Raw genomic sequence first — 17,590 nt, forward strand, 5'->3', positions numbered from 1 at the left:
TGTTCGTTTGGGCACAGCTGCGTTCAATCCTTTCATCCTCCAGTTCGTACTGATTGCAGCGGTTGCCACGACCCAGGTGCAGCCCTCGCGCTTGGATTTGTTCAACTTGATGAGGTTCACCTGGGCCCGCTGCTCAGCCTATCTAGAGCTGTCTGTACTCATCCATCCATCCAGCTGGGACCCCTGGGTCGGGCCGGGGTCTCCGAGGGGCGGCGGCGGCGGCGGCGGCGGCGGCAGCAGCGGCAGCAGCGTGCGGGGAGGAGCCGGGTGGCAGCGCCCCGCCCGAGGGGCGGCCCGAGCCGAGCCGGGGTGCGGAAAGCCGAGGACAAAAGGTGCCCGGGGGATGGGAGCGGGGGCGGCCCCGAGCGGGACCGGGGTGGGACTCGAGCGGGGCCGAAGCGGAGCGGGACCGTGCGGTGCTGGGGAATCGGCGGTGGGGTTCGGTCGGGGCGGTCCCGCTGAGGGCTGGGGCGCTCTCCCCGCGCGCAAATGTCCCCCTCCCAAAAGGCTTTGAGATCCCGATTGGTGCCCCGGAGCTGGAAGCCCTCTCCTGGCTCCTTTTGTCCTGCGATGTGGCTCAGTAGGAACATAATGGTCATCCTCGCACGTGTCCGTCTTGTGCTGGGCAGGCAGCGGTGACGCGCTGAAATTCGTCATTTCGGGGCAGAGAGAGTGTGGGCAGCGGGGTGCCGGCCCCGTGCCAGCGGCCGTCCCTGCATCCAGTGCTTCCGTGTCCCCCAAGGTCACCAACAGCCGGAGCCCAGAGATAGAGCCGTGCCCCACAGCTCAGGTGGGTGGAAGGAACGGGACGGTGAGGGCACCGCTGTGTGGGGACACGGGGAGGGATGGCCTGACCCTGTGCGACGCTGTCCCGTGAGGGTCTCATGGGCCGGGCTGCGGGGAGGAGCGCCGCCGCAAGGCTACCTGCGCTGTGTGATGTGGGACAGCGGGGGGGGGAGGCACCGGCCCCAAGTGGGGCTTTTCTATGGGGAAACACCGCCTGGGGTGCGGAGCCCTCCCTGGGAGCACCCGACCTGCAGCACTGCATTGTGCCGGGGTGAGCCCGCCCGCGGTGTTTGTTCTCCGTCTCCATTTCCTGGGTGCCACCAGGAACAAGGAGCCGGCGGGCGGCTGCAGCACTGCGCACACACCGCCCGCACCTCTCCCTGCAGCCATGAAGCTGAACGAGCGCAGTTTGGTGTTCTATGCCACCTGCGACTCCCCGGCCGACAACTCTGGATTCCTCTACAAGCGCGGCGAGCGGCACACGGCGTACCACCGCCGCTGGTTCGTGCTCAAGGGCAACATGCTCTTCTACTTCGAGGAGCGTGAGAGCCGTGAGCCGGTGGGCGTCATCGTGCTGGAGGGCTGCACCGTGGAGCTCTGCGACTCGGCTGAGGAATTTGCCTTTGCCATCCGCTTCAGCGGCACCAAATCGCGCACCTACGTGCTGGCAGCCGACAGCCAGGCGGCCATGGAGGCGTGGGTGAAGGCGCTGTCGAGAGCCAGCTTTGACTACATGCGGCTGGTGGTGCGGGAGCTGGAGAAGCAGCTGGAGGAGATGCGGTGGGGCTGCCGGCACGGCCCGGCCTGCTGCAAGGCACGGCCTTTGGGGATGGAGCACTCCCTGCCGGCTCTGCCCACGGTTCCTCCAAAGGAGAACGGCTGCGCGGTGTGGAACAATGTGCCCAGCATGGACCAGCTGCATGATGGTTGTGATGGTGACACCAACCCACGGCCACCTCCGCTGCCTCCGCGCCGGCGAGCATCCAGCAGTGACACCGGGGTGGCTGAGATCTCGACGTTCTGCCGGTTGCACAAGCGTTATGGAAGGGAGGTGGCCCAGCTGCGGCAGGACTGGCAGCACCGGCAGTGCCAGCACCGGCCCTGAGAGGCCCTGCGGGCACAGAGTGTCCTCAGTACAATCTCAGTCCCCTCTACAGGACTCACAGCTCCTGGGGATCAAGCGCTGAGCTGGGTGCGCTGAGACCTCCAGGTGCAAGGATGCTGGGGGGAGTTTGGATGGGTGTTGCACTGCCAGAGAGCTGGAACTGCCTTCACCTCCTCAAGGCCAGCTGAGCCCCATGGCATCCCTCTGCTCCAACAGGATGTGGTTTGTAGAACAAACACACTTCCCCAGCAGCACAGTGCCAAGCACAGCAGCCACCATGGTCTCATGTTTGTGTGCTGCTGGCACCCAGCAGGATCCTGGTCCTCCAGTTCACCATACAGTGGAGTTGCCTCCACCCAACCACATCCTCCAGGGCTCCAGGACAGATATTTTTGGGGCTGGTGTCACCCCTGGGCTGGCTCACAAAGGGGAAGTGTCGCAGCAATGAAAAGGAACGTGTGTGTCAGCAGCAGAGGGAGCAGAGTGATTCATGTGCACAAGCAGAGCGTTGCTGCTATTGGAGTCTTGGGGTCTCGTGCAGACATTTCTCTGGTTCGTATCCATTCTGCTGGCCCAAGCACTGTGTGATATCCCAGCTGGTGCAGTGACTGCTGTAGTCAGCCATCACACCAGCTCTTACTTCACTAAAGTTGTTGAATCCTTCCCCTCCAAATCTTGGAGCAGGAGGAATCCTGTGTTGGGCCGAGTGGCCGCATCTCCATTTGACTTCTCAGAACTGGCTCAAGCTCTTTTTCTACAATAAATATTGCTTCAGGAATTCCCTTCTGGCCTCCTTCTCATTTGCACATTTGGCTCATTTGGGAAAGCAGGTCCTGAAGCACTCCTAAGGGATGAGTTTGGGGTTTGGGGTGGAATTAGGGATGGAATGGGATGGTATGTTTTACTCAGGGTGCATCAGGGCACTGTGCTGGTCCTATGTAGGGACAGCATAGCGATTGCTTTTGGAGTGGCAGAAATCACAAAGCAGAGTCCAGAAGGCCAGATCTGTGTGGTTGTGCCTTGGAAGCTGTTCTGGGGAGGACAGGGATGAAGCAGTGAGCAGTCCTCACTGCTATCCACGAGTACATAAATGACTGTAGCATTGCTAAGAGCAGAAGTGTCATCGGATGGAAGTCAGATGGTCTGCAAACAAGCTGCAGAATCATCTTTTCCCCAGTAATCTGAGCCAAATATTTCATTAGCTCCCATCCTCATTAGAGCACACCACTACTAAAACCTGACTCATGGGCAGCACCCCGTGGTGCCCCTTGGTCCCCATTCTTCTGCCAAGGCTGTGAGTCACTGAGGCAGGACAGTTATACCCATTCCCTCGCTGGGGCTGGTGGTAGTCTGACACAGGGATGGGGGCCCTGCTGTCACATAGGTGGCACTGCCATCCTGCACGGCATTCTGGCTTGCAGAGGGCAGCTGAGGTGACGTCTCCCTGCATCCAGATGGAGAATGAAGCCGCTGCAGTTTCCATGGCAGCTGGCCGAGCTTTTCAAGGTGTTCAGATATTCATTAAAAATAAATCCTTCCCAACATGTTAGTCGACAAACAAGCTTAAACAGATACGCAACATATGGATTTATTAATTCATCACACACCAACTTCCCTGCCTCGTGGTGGTAGCTACAAAATCACTGGGCGATGCCGAGCTCTGTATGCTCAGGAGGCTCCCAATGGAAGCCAAAGTGGACACAACCTGAAACCAAGCACCAGGGAATGTGCTGCCATGGGGCAAGCCTGCACCCTGAGCTGGACCGACCCCATGAACACCCCTCTTTTTCCCAATGGAGTGACGTTGATGGCTGCAAGAGCCCTAAAACCCAATGCAAGGATGAAACTCGATGTGAACCACCGCCGCAAGTCTCAGTTCCTGCGAAGAAACACACCGCGACACCAGGAGTCTTATCCAACTTCTGTATTTAGTGGCTCTTTACAGAACTTGTTCCTTCCAAAATTGTTAACAAAGTTCATCGATCTCATAGAAACTCTTGAAGTACAGTACATGAGCCTATAACAAAACGTGATCAGTATGTCCCACTAGCTTTTAGTACAACAGGATTTCCATGTTCCAAAGACTACCCTAAGTGCTTCATCAAATCCCGTTCCACTAAAGCTAACACAAGCACACTACGGAGAACAGTCGGCAATGGGTACGCCTCGACCTTCGGCAGCGCGGTGGCAGCAGGGTGACCTCAGGGAGCTCGTGCCAGTGCAGAGCCGAGCTTGCTTTTGGAGAGCCCAATAGCTTTGCTTTTGAAATTGCTCCCTGACTACCACCAGAATATAAAAATACCTTCTATTCTGATAAAAATGTCTACAGTGGAAAACAAGTCAATGCATAGCCTCGGAGCTGGCATCGAGCTCTCCCCCACAGCCCCGTGGTGCCTCTCATCAGGTGACAGATGGTGGAGGGGATGGCCAGAGCGCGGCACGCCGCATTCTTGGCGCTTGCAAAATGCACTGAGAAACGGAATGGACAGGAAACAGAACAGGACACAATCCACCCTCCTCTTCTAAAGGCATTTTGTTGTTGGGGCAGTGAGATGGGAACACCCCAGGGACGTGATTTGGGTGTTGGAGTGCCACCACACCACTGCTGTGGCTTTGCACTAGGTCAGTAGCAAGGCAGCACTGTGCTTTGCCCAACTTAGCCCCAAGCACAGTGTAGGGCAGGAGCATGGCTTGACACTCCATGTCCCAGCTTACTGAGACATGCTGTAGTAGCCACTGCTTGGGGACACAGCCATGACAATCGGGTGTGGTCATGGCAGGGGACATGGCCATGACAATGGGACACGGCCGCAGAAAGAGAGCATGGCCATGTCAAGGGGATGCTCCCCCTGCCCACATCCCAAAGCCTCCAAACCAAAAAAGTGCTTCAGCCTCCCAAGCTGCACATGGTGCAGGGAGAACCCCGAGCAGGGCACGTCCTGGCTTTTTGGAGTCCCTAGGCACCAGTGATTTCATTTTCCATATGACAGTAGAGCATGGGGACCACGAATGCCATCCCCAGCCAGCTGGAGCTGCCCCAGGTGTCAAAACCAGGTACCTCTTCCCATCACCACCACAATCAGAGACAGCTTGCTTCATTTGGGTCTGTTTTGCCTTTCCCCCCCTTTTCCAGGTGCTGTCATTGCTCAGGGCCAGCACCAGCTGCTGACTCGAGGGAGTGCGAGGGACTGCATTTGTACCATGCTACGTCTTGTTCCAGAAGGCTATTGCAGACATTTCTACAACATATACAACTGCACGTGACATTCTGTGTTACAAAGGTTTCAAAAACATACCACCAGAACTAAGTACATACTCGATGGCGTCAAGGTTTCTGATTTAGAGTCTTCATGGACTATAACACAGTCTCTGGATGGGGCAGAAGCGATGCAGTGTCTTACAGACAGATGTGGAAAACTGCTATGCAAAAGTTTATTAAATTTGGTCAGTCTCATAGTGCTTCTTGATGGCTTTGCTCAGTAAGTCTTTTCTGTGGGTTTTTTTGTTTGTTTGTTTTTAATCTCATCCAGTGGCAAACTACAAGACTTCAGTGTACATTTAATGACACGACTGCTACATCATCTTGATTTTATAGCTATCTTTAATATCAAAGCAGCTTAAGCTGTTAATAAATTCCAAAGTATCCTTTTATTAAAATATCTAAAAGAGGTCTATAAATATTTTTCTTTTTCTTTTTTAAAATCGTTCCCAGTTTTTCACATTGAAAACAAAGCTGGGGCGGCTTCGTGGACGCCTTTGCAGGGTCCACCTCTCGGTGCGCACTGAGTTTAACAAAATATAGAGATGTGTGTGTCTGGAAGGCAGCTCAGAACTCCCACTCGAGGACCTCCTCGCGGTTGGCAGCCCGCTCCAGGCGGTGGATGATGTTGTTGAGGTTGGCCATCTTCTCGTGACGTCGCTGGACGCTGGTGCTGAGCCGGGGACACGGGGCTGGTGGCAGTGCCGGTGACACCGGCCCGGCAGAGGATGGCCCTGGTGAAGCTGAACCAGCAAGGCCAGGTGAGGAGGCAGCGGAAGGCGAGCTGGGGGAAACCTCCAGGCTACAGCGGGATGAGTTGGCCGATGACTGCGAGCCACCAGGGTCAGGATGGAGTGGTGGTGGTGGTGGTGGAGGACCTCCGGAGGCCCTGGCTCGGCCTCCCCGCCGCGGGAGGCCGCCGGTGCTGGGGGCAGCGGCACGAGGGGCTCCTCCTCGCTCCTCCTGTGGGGGCCCAGTGCTTTCTGCTGTCCCGGCTGGGCTGCGCGAGTCCCGCCGGCGGCTCCAGCTGCCCGCCTCTCCCTGCTCCTCTTTCACCTTCACCTCGCCAGTGCAAGGGTGCTCGCCCCCACCGAAAAGGGGTTTTCGGTCCTCAGTATCTGAGTCAGGGCTGTGTGGGGCCCTAGGCCTTGGGCCGGCTGCCCCACCGCTCTGCTCTGGGTCCGTGTCGTTGTCTTGCGTGCCTTCCACCAGCATCTCCCGTCGCATCCGTGACCTGTGGGGCACAAACACGGGGTGTGAGTGATCATAGCAGTTTGGAAAGACATCAACAGGCAGGAATTGTATTGAAGGCTTCAAACATAAAAACCCCAACTTGTCTTTCACAGAATGATAGAATCATAGAATCGTTAATGTTGGTAAAGAGCCCTAAGATTATCACACCCAAACCCAACCCACTCCCACCTTGAATCACAGAAATTACAGATTCACCAATGCTGGAAAAGACCAAGATCATCCAGTCCAACTGCCCATCTACCACCAATATTTCCCCACTAAATCATGTCCCTTAGTACCACATCTAAATGTTTCTTGAACACCTCTAGGGAGAGTGACTCATCCATCTCTCTGGGCAGACCATTCCAGCACGTGACCACTCTTTTGTAGAAGAAATTTTTCTGACTATCTAACCTGAACTCCTGGTGCAACTTGAGACCATTACCCCTCATCGTTTGGGCTCTTTCCAGCTTGCAGTCTTCCAAACTCAAATACTTTTGTACATATTTTCCCCTACTACTTTTTTGTTTATTTTAGATATCAGTATTTAAAGACATATTTCAGGGTTGTTTTGTGCTGTTTCAGCAGCATCCATACCTATAGTTGTGGAACCAGTTGATGACGGTGTTGGTCTTGAGGTTGAGCTGGAAGGAGAGCAGCTCGATGGTCTGCTGGGAGGGGTAGGGTTCCAGCTGGTAGGCTTTTTTCAAGGCTTCCTTCTCCTCAGGAGCCAGCACCACCCGTGGCTTCTTGATCTGCAGAAGGCTGAGGTCCTGGGGCTGCAGGCCGGGACTGGCACACTCGGAGCGGGCACCAGGGGACTCGCTGTCTGAGCCGGCACTCATCAGCCCATACCGGCGCTTCAGGTAGGCTGCAGGAGAGGAGACAGAGCTGCGCGCCGCTCAGCCCCCTCCGCCCCGCTCATCCACTGCCACCCAACCCCCGTGCTCACCTTTTTTCTCCAGCTTCTTCATGTCACGCAGTTTTTCGACATTGTGAGGGTCGTTGAGCCAAAGTTGCATGCGGACAAAGGGCTCCCTCCCCTTCAGGCTCAGCTTGTGCCATGGCTTGGGCCTGGAGAGGAGATCGGACACCGAGCCCTGCGTCAGGCCCAGGATGCTCTCCCCAAACAGCCGCTGGCCTGGCAGAGGAGAAGCAGAGGTGGTTAGAGAGGGACAAGTCGCACCAGTGTCCAGCCAGCCACGTCCCAATCACCCTGCCACCCTGTTACCATGTCACTCCATCTGCATGTCAACCCACCACCCCATCACTCTATCACCCCACCACCCTTTTACCTCAACACCTGGGTCACCTCATGTCTCAACCCATCACTCCACCACCCCATCGCATCATCACCCAACACCCTGCCAACAGCCAGTCAACCGGGAACCCACTCGCCTCACCAGCATCTCCCAAAATGGCGCTCGCACCTAAATTGTTGTCTGTCAACACCTCCTTGACCTTCTTTGTGATGGAGTAGGTGTCCAGCTCAGGGGACATGGCAACGATCTCCTGGATGCCCACAGGGCCTTGGCTGTTGGGGTGTGCCTTGCCTGCCACCACTCTGCTCTCGGGCTGCTGGTTTTCCTTGCTGCTCTCCAGGGCGAGGGTAAGGGGCTCTTGTGAGCCCTTCTCATGCTCTGTGGGGCTGGGGGGCGGCGAGGGGGATGGCTGTGGCTCAGCAGGGCTAGCTGTGTGGCACCAGGGAGAGGACAGGTCAGTGGCACTGGTGGGAGGTCACTGCCCAAACCCAATAATGGGCCGCAAGGATGGAATGGGTCAAGGGAGGGGATGGCAGCAGGGATGTGAAGGTTATTTTTATTATTCATCTGTTATTTATTATTATTTATTATTCCTGAAAGGAAGAAAGTCAGCAGAGCCTCTCCGGCATCTGTGGCTGAGCAGGAGGCAACAGTGGAATAATTAAAGAGAGAAAACACAATATTAACATAAAAACCCAACTACTTCTTTATTCCAGGCACAAAGCCAAGGATTTTTGTTGTGTTTTTCCTTTTCTTTTTTTAACTAGATGACTTTCAAAACCCATTTCTGACAAAATAACATTAGAAGGAGCTGTGCCACAGCCCTATCTTGTCTAACATACTAATGAAGGGGGGTTGAAATGAGCTGGATGTATTGGAGTGGAGGCTTTGGACTGAAGGAAGAATGGGTGATGTCAAGTAGCCTGGGGCAGCTGCTGGTGCTGAAGTGATGCTGTATAGGATGAGGACATGACCAAATCCTCCTGTATTAGGATGCAGGAGATGGAGGGGAACGGTATTGGGATGTTTACGGAGCAAGGATGTGGCGGCAGCAGCACTTACCCTGGGATGGGGTCGGCTGCTGGCTGATGCCTTGCCCCAGCTGGTCCGTCAGCCAGAGCTGCATGCGGATGAAGGGCTCCCGTCCCTTCTGCGTCAGCTTACTCCAAGGCTTGGGCCGCGACAGCATGTCACTCACACTGCCCTGGGACAGGCCCAGTACCTGGGTACGGTGCAGGCGTTATGTGCTGGGCTGCTCCTTGGCCATTGTCCCTGCTGAACAGGACGCGAGCCCGGCCGCGCTGGGGCAAGGAGCAGGATGGGTGGAGGGGACAGGGCTTGCACTCACACCCCATGGTATGCCCAAATCCCTTGGTTCCAGTGCTTGGTGCAGGTGCTGGGATCACCCTCAGGGCTACCCACTGGGTATGGGTTGTGGGGACAGCACATTCCCTGTGGGCAGTGCCACCAACCAATTGGGTTGGGTTGGGTTGGACATTGAGGGCTCTGAGGGGACCCCTGGGGCACAATGAGGACCCTGGCAGGAGGTGCTGGAGGACATCAACCAGCCCTGGGTGCTGGGATGGACAGCTCCCACCCCACCGAGGGAACACCAGACTCCATTCCCCAGGCCGGTACCTTCTCTCCAAAGATCCTCTGGCAGATGCCATTCTTGGCCAACTTCTCCTTGACCTGCCGGGTCAGCTCCAGTGTGTCCACCTCCCTGTACATGTACATTTCATACTGCTCTGGTGTCAGTGGAGGGACGGTGGGCTTCAGGGTGCGTGGTACATAGGCAGGGTAGTAGGACAGCCGGCCACCGGTTGCCGGCTCCATGCCAGTACCCTCCACCTTCATCTCTGCCAATCGGTGTGGCTCATCCTCAGCTGCTGGCAGCTCATCCTCATTGGCTCCACTCTCAGCAGGCTCACCCCTTGGCCAGCCTCGTCCATTGGCCATGCCGGAGTAGCTCGAGGAAGAGGAGGAGAGCGAAGGCGAAACAGAGGTGTAGGGTCGGTTGAGCAGGCTGCGTTCTGACGCCCAATGCTGGTCGAAGTAAGAACCAGCATCACCGATCTCCGACTTCACCTTGCGGATGATGCTCTGCACAAAGGCAGCAGGCGAGAGGACAGCAAGGGGCGTCTGTGGGGGACCAGGGCTGGCCCCGCTGCCCTCCTCCTGCTTGACGTAGGCTGGGACGATGTTCTGGCTGACGGTGGCCAATGTGGAACGCTCAGTGGGCGGTGTGCCCCCTGGCCGCCCACTGCTCCCTGCCTCCATCTCCAGCAGTGCCTGCTGCTGCGCCTGCATCTCCCGCCGCGCCTGCTCCAAGATGCTCTTGATGGCGTCCTCTGAGCTGCTGCCACCTGTCCCATTGGTCACTGCTTGAGATGTTGATGGGTTTTTGGGCTCACCTGCAAAGAAGGGCAATGAGGGGAACCGCTGGGTGCAGAAATCGTAGAGGTACTGGCTAGGAGGGAGGGAAGGCTTTGGCATTTTGAGTTTTGTTCCTGCCTGCTTTTGGTTGGGATGGAGTTAATTTTATATCTAGTGGATAATATGGTGGTGTATTTTGGATTTAGGGTGGGAGTAATACTGATAACACACATATGTTTTGGCTGTAGCTGTTCAGAGCTTACACTTAGTCAAGGACTTTTCAGCTCCTCAAGCTGCCCTGCAATGAGGAGCTGGGGTTGCACAAGGAGGTGGGAGCCAGCACAGCTGACCCAAACTGGCCAAAGGGATGTCTGATACCATATTAGCACCATTCAGAACAACAAAACTGGGGGCAGCTGGCCAAAGAGGCTGGAAAGCAGCCATGACATTCCTGCACCTAAGCGTGATTACATTTTGACAACTGCAGAATAAATCCCATTACCAACGATGGCAATAACCGTGTTTGTTTTCTCTGTTTTTCCACCATTCCTGTCTAATGTAATCCTCCAGGATTCTGCCTTCTCAGCAGACTACCCGTTTTAATGTATTTCATTTCTTGTCATTGACTGTGAGCAGAACTGCTTTAATGATTCCTCACACCATGTGGATCGTGTGCTCTCATTTAATTATCTGTTCTGGGAAAGGCAGGATGGAAAAGTTAAGTCCAAAGTTTCCAAAAGCTTAGGTACAGGGCAATGTGCACTTGTGCCTGAGTGTTTTGTTTCCAGCAATATTTACCAGCAGTTCTTTCCCCAATCTCCCAAATCTCTATGGATAGCAATGGGAGAAATAGCCAAAAGACCCATTTTGGCCAGTGCCATGCATATGGATGGGAGAAGCTAGGAAGCACTGCCAACCCCTCACAACCACCCTGAGGTCTCAGCCTTATTTCTGGATGGGATGGCCCAAGGATATGTAACCTGCAGTCTCCAAACACCTACAGACAGAACACACCTCCCTTCTGTGACTCGATCTCCTTCTTTGCCTGCTCCAAGATGTTTTTGATGGCATCGTCGGAGCCAGTTTCCGGCGTTCTGATTCGCGGCGTGATGCTACCTGATCAAAGAAGCATGACAACAGATTTGTCACCAGCGTTGCTTCTACAAGCTCCACTTGTACGTCAGGAAGTATTTACTGTTGCTCATGTTTAGTTATTTTTAGGGATGCTAGATTTAAGGAAAACACCACTATTCATTAGTTGCCAGCCCCTACTGACAGTTCTTGCCTCCAACACAGCTGAGGACACATGGGATCAGATGCCATGATACCACGGCAAATCAAAACACTGATGAGGAGCCACTGTTCCCAGAGCCAGGAGTTATTTCATGATGGTGACAACACCGTACCACGGTCCTGCAGCACTAAAACTTGATTATTTTAACAATATATTCCAAAATGTTGATTTGTATACCACAGAACAGCCCAATGGAAGACTAAATGAATGAAACTCATCCAGGGACACATTTCTGTTATGGTTTGTGGCATTTGTGCCCCATGGACCGCAGTACCTGGGGCCACTAGGGACAACCCTTGAATGCCATGGGTGACTCCATAGTGTCCCCGTCCATCACCATGGGGCTCAGATGTGAGTGCAGTGGTGGCAGAGGGGCAGTTCAGGGCAGCACCTGGCATTGGGGCCACCCCACCACTCACCTCTCTGGCGCACCTGGATAGTCCTCAGGGCCAGTACATTCTGCTCATCGGACAGAAACTGCTTCATCTTGATGAACGGCTCCTTGCCCTTCACCGTCAGCTTGCGCCAGGGCTTGGGTCGGGCCAGAATCTCACTGACAGAGCCCTGTGACAGCCCCAGCACATAGTGCCCAAAGACCCTCTGCCCAATGTTGTGCTTCAGCAGCTGTTCCTTCACTTGGAAGGCGATGTCAGCCGTATCCAGCTGCTCCTCATCAGCTGAGCTGCCCCCGCTGCTCTCAGCAGGCTCATCAGGTGGGCTGGTGGTGGGTGGAACAGTGCTGGGGGGCACAGAGCTGCTTTTGGCTCCGAAAAAAGCAGTGGGGAAGGACAGTCCCCCTCCAGCACCCTCACTCTTGTACGGGGGTCCCTGTAGTGGAGGGCCCTTGGGGAGTAGTGCGTCCCCTGGGAGCCGCTCTCCTCCTGGGAAGGGGGACAGTGGGAACGTCCGGGGGCCTTCAGAAGCCAGGCTGGGGCCAGGTACAGCTGGGAGAGGAGTGGGAGAGGCTGGCTCATCGGCCGGCGGGTGCGGGAGCTGCTGGGGGGATGGGAACGCCTGCTCCATGCCCAGTGGGTCCTTCCCTGACTCGTCTTCAGAGGGATCCTCCTCTAGAAATGAATGAGAGAGACAGACATGCACTATAGTCCTGCTGGCTAGATGCTCCTGCCTCAGCTTCCCTAGCTGGGAATCCCCAGTCCCATCTCCAGGCTCTTTCTGAGCATCTTTCTGAGTGAGCTATGGTGAACATCATAACTTTGACCATGGTGGTCAAGCTCCAGGCTTGGACCTTTGCCCACAACAGAGTACATGTGGAGAAGCAACCAAGTGATTGGGCACAGATTGACTATAAAACTATATATATACAGTCTGATAGCAATAGAAAAAGGGGAATGGTTTTAAAATAAAAGAGGGAAGATTTAGATCTGATGTTAGGAGGGATTTCTTCACTCAGAGGGCAGTGAGGCCCTGGCAGTGCTGCCCAGAGGTGCCCCATCCCTGGAGGTGCCTGAGGCCATGGATGGGCTCTGGGCAGCCTGAGCTGGGGGCAGCCAGCACACGGCAGGGCTGGAGCCAGGGGGCTGTAAGATCCTTTCTAACCCAACCATTCCACGATTCTACAATGTATATGTGGACATGGCTCTTACAGACATGGTTTAGCAAAGGTCTTTGTAGAACTAGGTTGATGGTTGGATTTGACAACCTTGAGGGTCTCTTCCAACCAACGCTTCTACAATTAACGGCACATGAGGCAATGTATGTCTGCCGTTACCCTACCAGTGCTGGCCATCAGGCTGGGCTTCTCCAGCAGGTACTTCTGTGGTGGGTAGAATGCCTCCTTCCCCAGCAGCAGGGCCTCCTCCGGCTTTGACATGCCCTGCAAGGGGCAAAGCAGTGGTGGGCTGGGGCAGCGGGGCTCTGGTGGGGCCAGTAGACCTCCCGCATCCCACCAGGACGCCGGGCCCGCGCCACGGCACTTGCCTGGGGCAGGCTGCAGCTGGCGGATGCCACCTTCATGGCCTTCAGGATGCTGGGGGAGAAACGAGGGGCGGTGAGGCGGGGGATGTGGCCTCGCAGCGCCCGACCGCGGGAGCAGGCCTACCTCAGCTCTGTCTTGATCTCCTCGTAGTCTGCTTGCGCCTGCAGCTTCTCCTCCAGCTTCTGTGGAGGACACACTCATGGTGTGAAGCCAACACAGTCAGATCAGCGCCCACCCTGTGCCCACCCAAGCCCCCACACCTCAATGGCTTCATTCTTGGCAGCCAGCTGTCCCTCTAGCTCAGCAATCTGGTTGGCAGAGGATTCCTCCAGCTCCTGCAGTGAGCTCTGGAGGTGCTGGATGTCCTTCAGGAGCCGTAGGATCTCCCGGTCCTTGGCAGCCAGAGCGGCCTCCAGCCTTGACCCTGAGCACATGGAATAGTTCACTTTGTCCTGCTGGGAGAGGGTACAGCATTAGCTCCTGGCCACCCAATGCAGGGACATGGGGGCTGTCATTGGCATGGGGTGGGATGGACTCTTCCTCTGTCCTCAGAGGTCTTCCATGTTCAGTGGAATGCTATAGAAGTGCAAATCCCCCACCTTATGGGAGACTGCTCCCCATAATGTTGCATGAGCAATGTTATGACCCCAGAGCAGTGAAAAAATGCCTGGATCCTTCCTGCTTTGCTTCTGGGCTCCTCCCAAATGTGATGGATACTGCTGAATGCAAAATGGTGCTCCCAAGAATGCTTCTGGCTGCATGCATGGGATGCTCCTGGCTATATGGGATGCTTCTGGCCATTATGGGATGCTCCTGATCATGATGGGTGCTCCTAACCTCTATGTTGTGCTCTGGGATGCAATGGGACGTTCCCCGTTGCTATGGGTGCTCCCAGCCACGGTGGGATGCTATGAACTGTGATGGGATGCTCCCAACCACTCTGGGATGCTCACAGCTGCAATGACTGCTTCCAGCCACTTGGGATGTCCCCAACCACTACAGGATGGATGTTCCCCAATGCTATAGGAGCTGCTCACCCCAGCAGCACCCTGAGGGGAGCAGCAGGCCAGACGCAGGGAGCTGTTGACAGCTGCCAGCTGCTCCCTCAAGCTCTCCACCTCCCGCTGTGCAGCCTCGGCACGCTGCAAGAGACCAGAAAGTGCATCAGAATGGGCAACCCCGTGCCTGGGGCAGAACCAAATCCCAGCACCATGCCTGCCTCTCCTGAGTATCCAGCTCCCATCCCCTACTGGAAATTCTCAGCTCACCTGGTTGGCTTTTTCAAGATTGGTCATGATCATGGCCACTTCATCTGCCCTGAAAGAAGAAGCAAGAGGCATCAGATGGTATCACACAGAGGCCAACCCAGAGGCAAGGGACAAAGTCAGTGGTTGGCAGAAGTCCTTCTAGGACAGCAGCATAGACACACATCTTAGATTTAGGGAGTGACCACAACTTTGAGTCTCTTCATACGCTCTGGGACTCACTTGGAGGCAGCCTCCTCATCGTATTTACACCGTAGCTCCAGCAGCTCTGTTTGTGTCGCCTTCAGCGCTGGCAGCAGGGAAAAAGAGAGAAGATGGGTGGGAAGTGGGCTGGGGGGTTCAGCACACTGTGGCTCCCACATTCCATCCTTCCTACCTGAATGGAGCACCTTGATCTTCTCTTCGGCTTCCCCCAGCCGCATGGCCAGAGTGAGCTGGGCTTCTTGCAGCCCTCTGTGGAGAGAAGTGCATCAGCTGTGAGGGTCGTATTTATATAGTTTATGGTCCCGGTGGTAAAAAATCACTTTGGGTGGAAAATGGCAATACACATTGCTAGAGAAATGGAAAAGCGAGTGCCAATGCACATCACTAGAGAAACAAAAAAAGTGATGGCAATGCATATCGCAAGGACAAGTGGTGTTGGCCTTAAGTTGCACCAAGCTGCATTCAGGTTGGATATTAGAAATAATTTATTCTCCCAAAGAGTGGTGAGGCACTGGCACAGGCTGCCCAGGGAGGTGGTGGGGACAAGGTGTTCAAGAACTATGGGGATGTGGCACTGAAGGATGTGGTTAGTGTGCATGAGCTAATGGGTTGGGGTTGGACTTCATGACCCTAGAGGTCTTTCCCAACATTAATGATTCTATGATCCTATGATTCTGTGAGTGGACATGGCAGTGATGGGATGGTCGTTGGACTTGATGAACTTAGTGGTCTTTCCCAAATATCAATTATTCTGTGATTTTACGGAAAAGGGGATGGCAACACACATCACTAGGGAAATGGAAGAGGAAATGGCAATGCACGTCGCTAGCACAGCCCCACACTCTACAGTCCCCTGACAATCCTCTGTCCCCAAGAGTGGTGTCCCCCAGACCCTGCTGACCCCATGGTACCCTGGGGTGTTGTCCTAGCACCGTCCCTGCTTGGTGTCCCCAAACAAGGAGCCAAGAAAGGAAAGTAGAAATACCAAATGCACCAAAATGCAACCCCTCCTGTCATTAATTAGAGGGGGGAAGCAATCAGGGAAAAGTTATTCTGCATTATTTATAGCCCTTACTTGCCAGGAACTTACTCGGAGAGCTCTGCAATTTAGGGTTTAAAGATTCCTCGTTTGTTACGGGTGCGGTGCGTTAAGGAATAGCAATGAAGCGCCGCTAAGCGCGCCGCTGGGAAAGCCGGGAGCCTCACAATTAAAAGGCTGCTTAATGAGCTTCGTCCGCCAGCCTCGATTTAAGCGATTTGCTCAAGCAACACCACGTGGCACACCCAGAAACTGCTGGGAGAAGGGCAGACAGACGGACACCACCAGGCAGGTGATGCCATGGGGGTCCTTTCCTAGATTCACGTACTTTTGTTTCTCTGCCTCATTTTTCTGCAGCAAGGTTTCGGCCAAAAGCACTTTGCTGTCGATGTCAGGGAGCGTGGTCTCAGCCGCCGTGAGTCCTGCTGCTGGCAACGGTCCTTCTCTCTGCTCTGCGGGAGGAACATGTGTCACACGGTTGTGTGCTTGGAAGCACATGAGGACGTGGATGGGGAGCACTGATGCCACCCATGCACCATCAGCACTTTGGGTACCTTTGGTGCCGAGGAGCTCCGGGTACTTCTTCCAGGGGCAGCTGAGATCTTTCAGGGGTGGATTTTCAGGCTCAAGGCGCTGGAGCAGCACTGGAGCAGGGTCTGCGGGCAACAGCACTTTGTATGTCAGGGGCAGGGGACAATCATGGACCCAACAGTCCCATCCCACCTTCCCAAGCACGAGTGCCACAATCCTCATTCCTGCACCCTTCACGCCAAGGGCAGCAGCCAGCTGCAACCTGCTTAAAACCAGGGATGGAACTCTCAATGCTACCCCATGTTCCACCACCATGTGTCACCATAGCCATCCCAATGGATGGAACCCTTGATGCCATTCCCTGTGTTGCCATCATGTGACACCACTGCAGTCGCAATGGATGGAACCCTTAATGCCATCCCATGTGTCACCACCGTGTGCCACCATTGCCATCCCAATGGATGGAACAGAACCCTTGGTGTTATCCCATGTGCTACTCCATGTGCCATCACCATGTGCCACCGTCACCCTTCCAAAGCCCCCAAGAACCAAGCACTGCTAAGGTCGCATGCAGAATCTCATCCCTAAGCGTGGAGGCACCACTGGCCCTGGTCTCCCCAGTCTGGGTGCAGACAATGGCAGTTTGTGCCGAGGTAAGCAGGTGCTTTCAGAGCCGTATGTCTTCCCTCTGTCAGCATTACACCATCATTAGCTAGTGTCTGCTCAGCAGGGTGTGCCATTATGTCTCCCAGGGCTGATGTAATTATACATTGACATAATTAACCCAGCAAGCCCATTAAGCAGGCCAGCTAAAAATTCATCTATAATTATTTGTTGTGTGCATGCTAATGAGTCCATCTGCACTGCCATTGTACAACATGAACAAATTAATTTACAAGTCTGGATTTTTTAATAAGTTCAAGAAAATGCCTCCTATTGAGCCAGGTTAATATAGGTTTGGGGTGCTTTATTTTTTTTCCCTTCATGGAAAAGAGAGGAAATAGAATGGAATTCTCCAGGGTCAAAAAGTTAGACAAACAGGGAAGTGGGATGGAGCTGCGCAGTGGCAGGTATCCAAGGGGAAAGAAGCATAATGGAGATGGAAAAACCCCAATGTAAGACTGCCTCTGTGGGAAGTGTGGGTGGTTTTGGGTTATCTGCCCCAAATGCAGAGGGGTTGGCCTGTGGTTCTCCCTTCTAGCACCTAGCATGGATGTGAGCAGCAAAATGGGTCTGGGGTCCCCCCAGGATACCACTGAATACTATAGTGCAAAAGCCATTGGTGCCACCCCTCCTGGAA

General features: G+C 54.7%; 2 protein-coding genes across 5 annotated transcripts in view; one reads left to right on the forward strand and one right to left on the reverse strand.

The window, feature by feature from the left end:
* Window positions 1-193: 193 nt before the first annotated feature.
* Window positions 194-2,673, forward strand: PHETA1 (PH domain containing endocytic trafficking adaptor 1). The gene is made up of 3 exons (XM_031592526.2): window positions 194-332; window positions 630-790; window positions 1,173-2,673. The coding sequence occupies exon 3, from the start codon at window positions 1,175-1,177 to the stop codon at window positions 1,889-1,891; it is 717 nt and encodes a 238-aa protein (XP_031448386.2). The 5' UTR covers window positions 194-332; window positions 630-790; window positions 1,173-1,174; the 3' UTR covers window positions 1,892-2,673.
* Window positions 2,674-3,832: 1,159 nt separating this feature from the next.
* CUX2 (cut like homeobox 2) overlaps window positions 3,833-17,590 on the reverse strand; it is a 53,562-nt gene continuing 39,804 nt past the window's right edge. Inside the window, exons 3-20 of one of the 4 annotated variants that reach the window (XM_031592528.2) lie at window positions 16,314-16,415; window positions 16,088-16,211; window positions 14,893-14,969; window positions 14,739-14,805; window positions 14,520-14,568; window positions 14,289-14,393; window positions 13,512-13,703; window positions 13,375-13,433; window positions 13,254-13,302; window positions 13,050-13,149; window positions 11,735-12,382; window positions 11,036-11,137; window positions 9,284-10,059; window positions 8,708-8,867; window positions 7,814-8,074; window positions 7,336-7,524; window positions 6,981-7,254; window positions 3,833-6,384 (exon numbers count right to left, since the gene is read on the reverse strand). In XM_031592528.2, the coding sequence (XP_031448388.2) occupies window positions 5,718-6,384; window positions 6,981-7,254; window positions 7,336-7,524; window positions 7,814-8,074; window positions 8,708-8,867; window positions 9,284-10,059; window positions 11,036-11,137; window positions 11,735-12,382; window positions 13,050-13,149; window positions 13,254-13,302; window positions 13,375-13,433; window positions 13,512-13,703; window positions 14,289-14,393; window positions 14,520-14,568; window positions 14,739-14,805; window positions 14,893-14,969; window positions 16,088-16,211; window positions 16,314-16,415 (4,001 nt within the window). In that variant the 3' untranslated portion in view covers window positions 3,833-5,717. Of the gene's footprint in view, window positions 6,385-6,980; window positions 7,255-7,335; window positions 7,525-7,786; window positions 8,075-8,707; window positions 8,868-9,283; window positions 10,060-11,035; window positions 11,138-11,734; window positions 12,383-13,049; window positions 13,150-13,253; window positions 13,303-13,374; window positions 13,434-13,511; window positions 13,707-14,288; window positions 14,394-14,519; window positions 14,569-14,680; window positions 14,806-14,892; window positions 14,970-16,087; window positions 16,212-16,313; window positions 16,416-17,590 lie in introns of those variants that run through there. The other 3 variants (XM_090152628.1, XM_090152629.1, XM_090152630.1) reach the window with 3 other exon arrangements.

Source organism: Phasianus colchicus, chromosome 18 (assembly GCF_987193195.1).
Source record: "Phasianus colchicus chromosome 18, bPhaCol1.hap1.1, whole genome shotgun sequence".
Classification (NCBI taxonomy): domain Eukaryota; kingdom Metazoa; phylum Chordata; class Aves; order Galliformes; family Phasianidae; genus Phasianus; species Phasianus colchicus.

What these genes read in the sequence shown, in the direction of transcription:
- PHETA1 (XM_031592526.2), top strand. Translation starts at nt 1,175, where the DNA reads ATGAAGCTGAACGAGCGCAGTTTGGTGTTCTATGCCACCTGCGACTCC.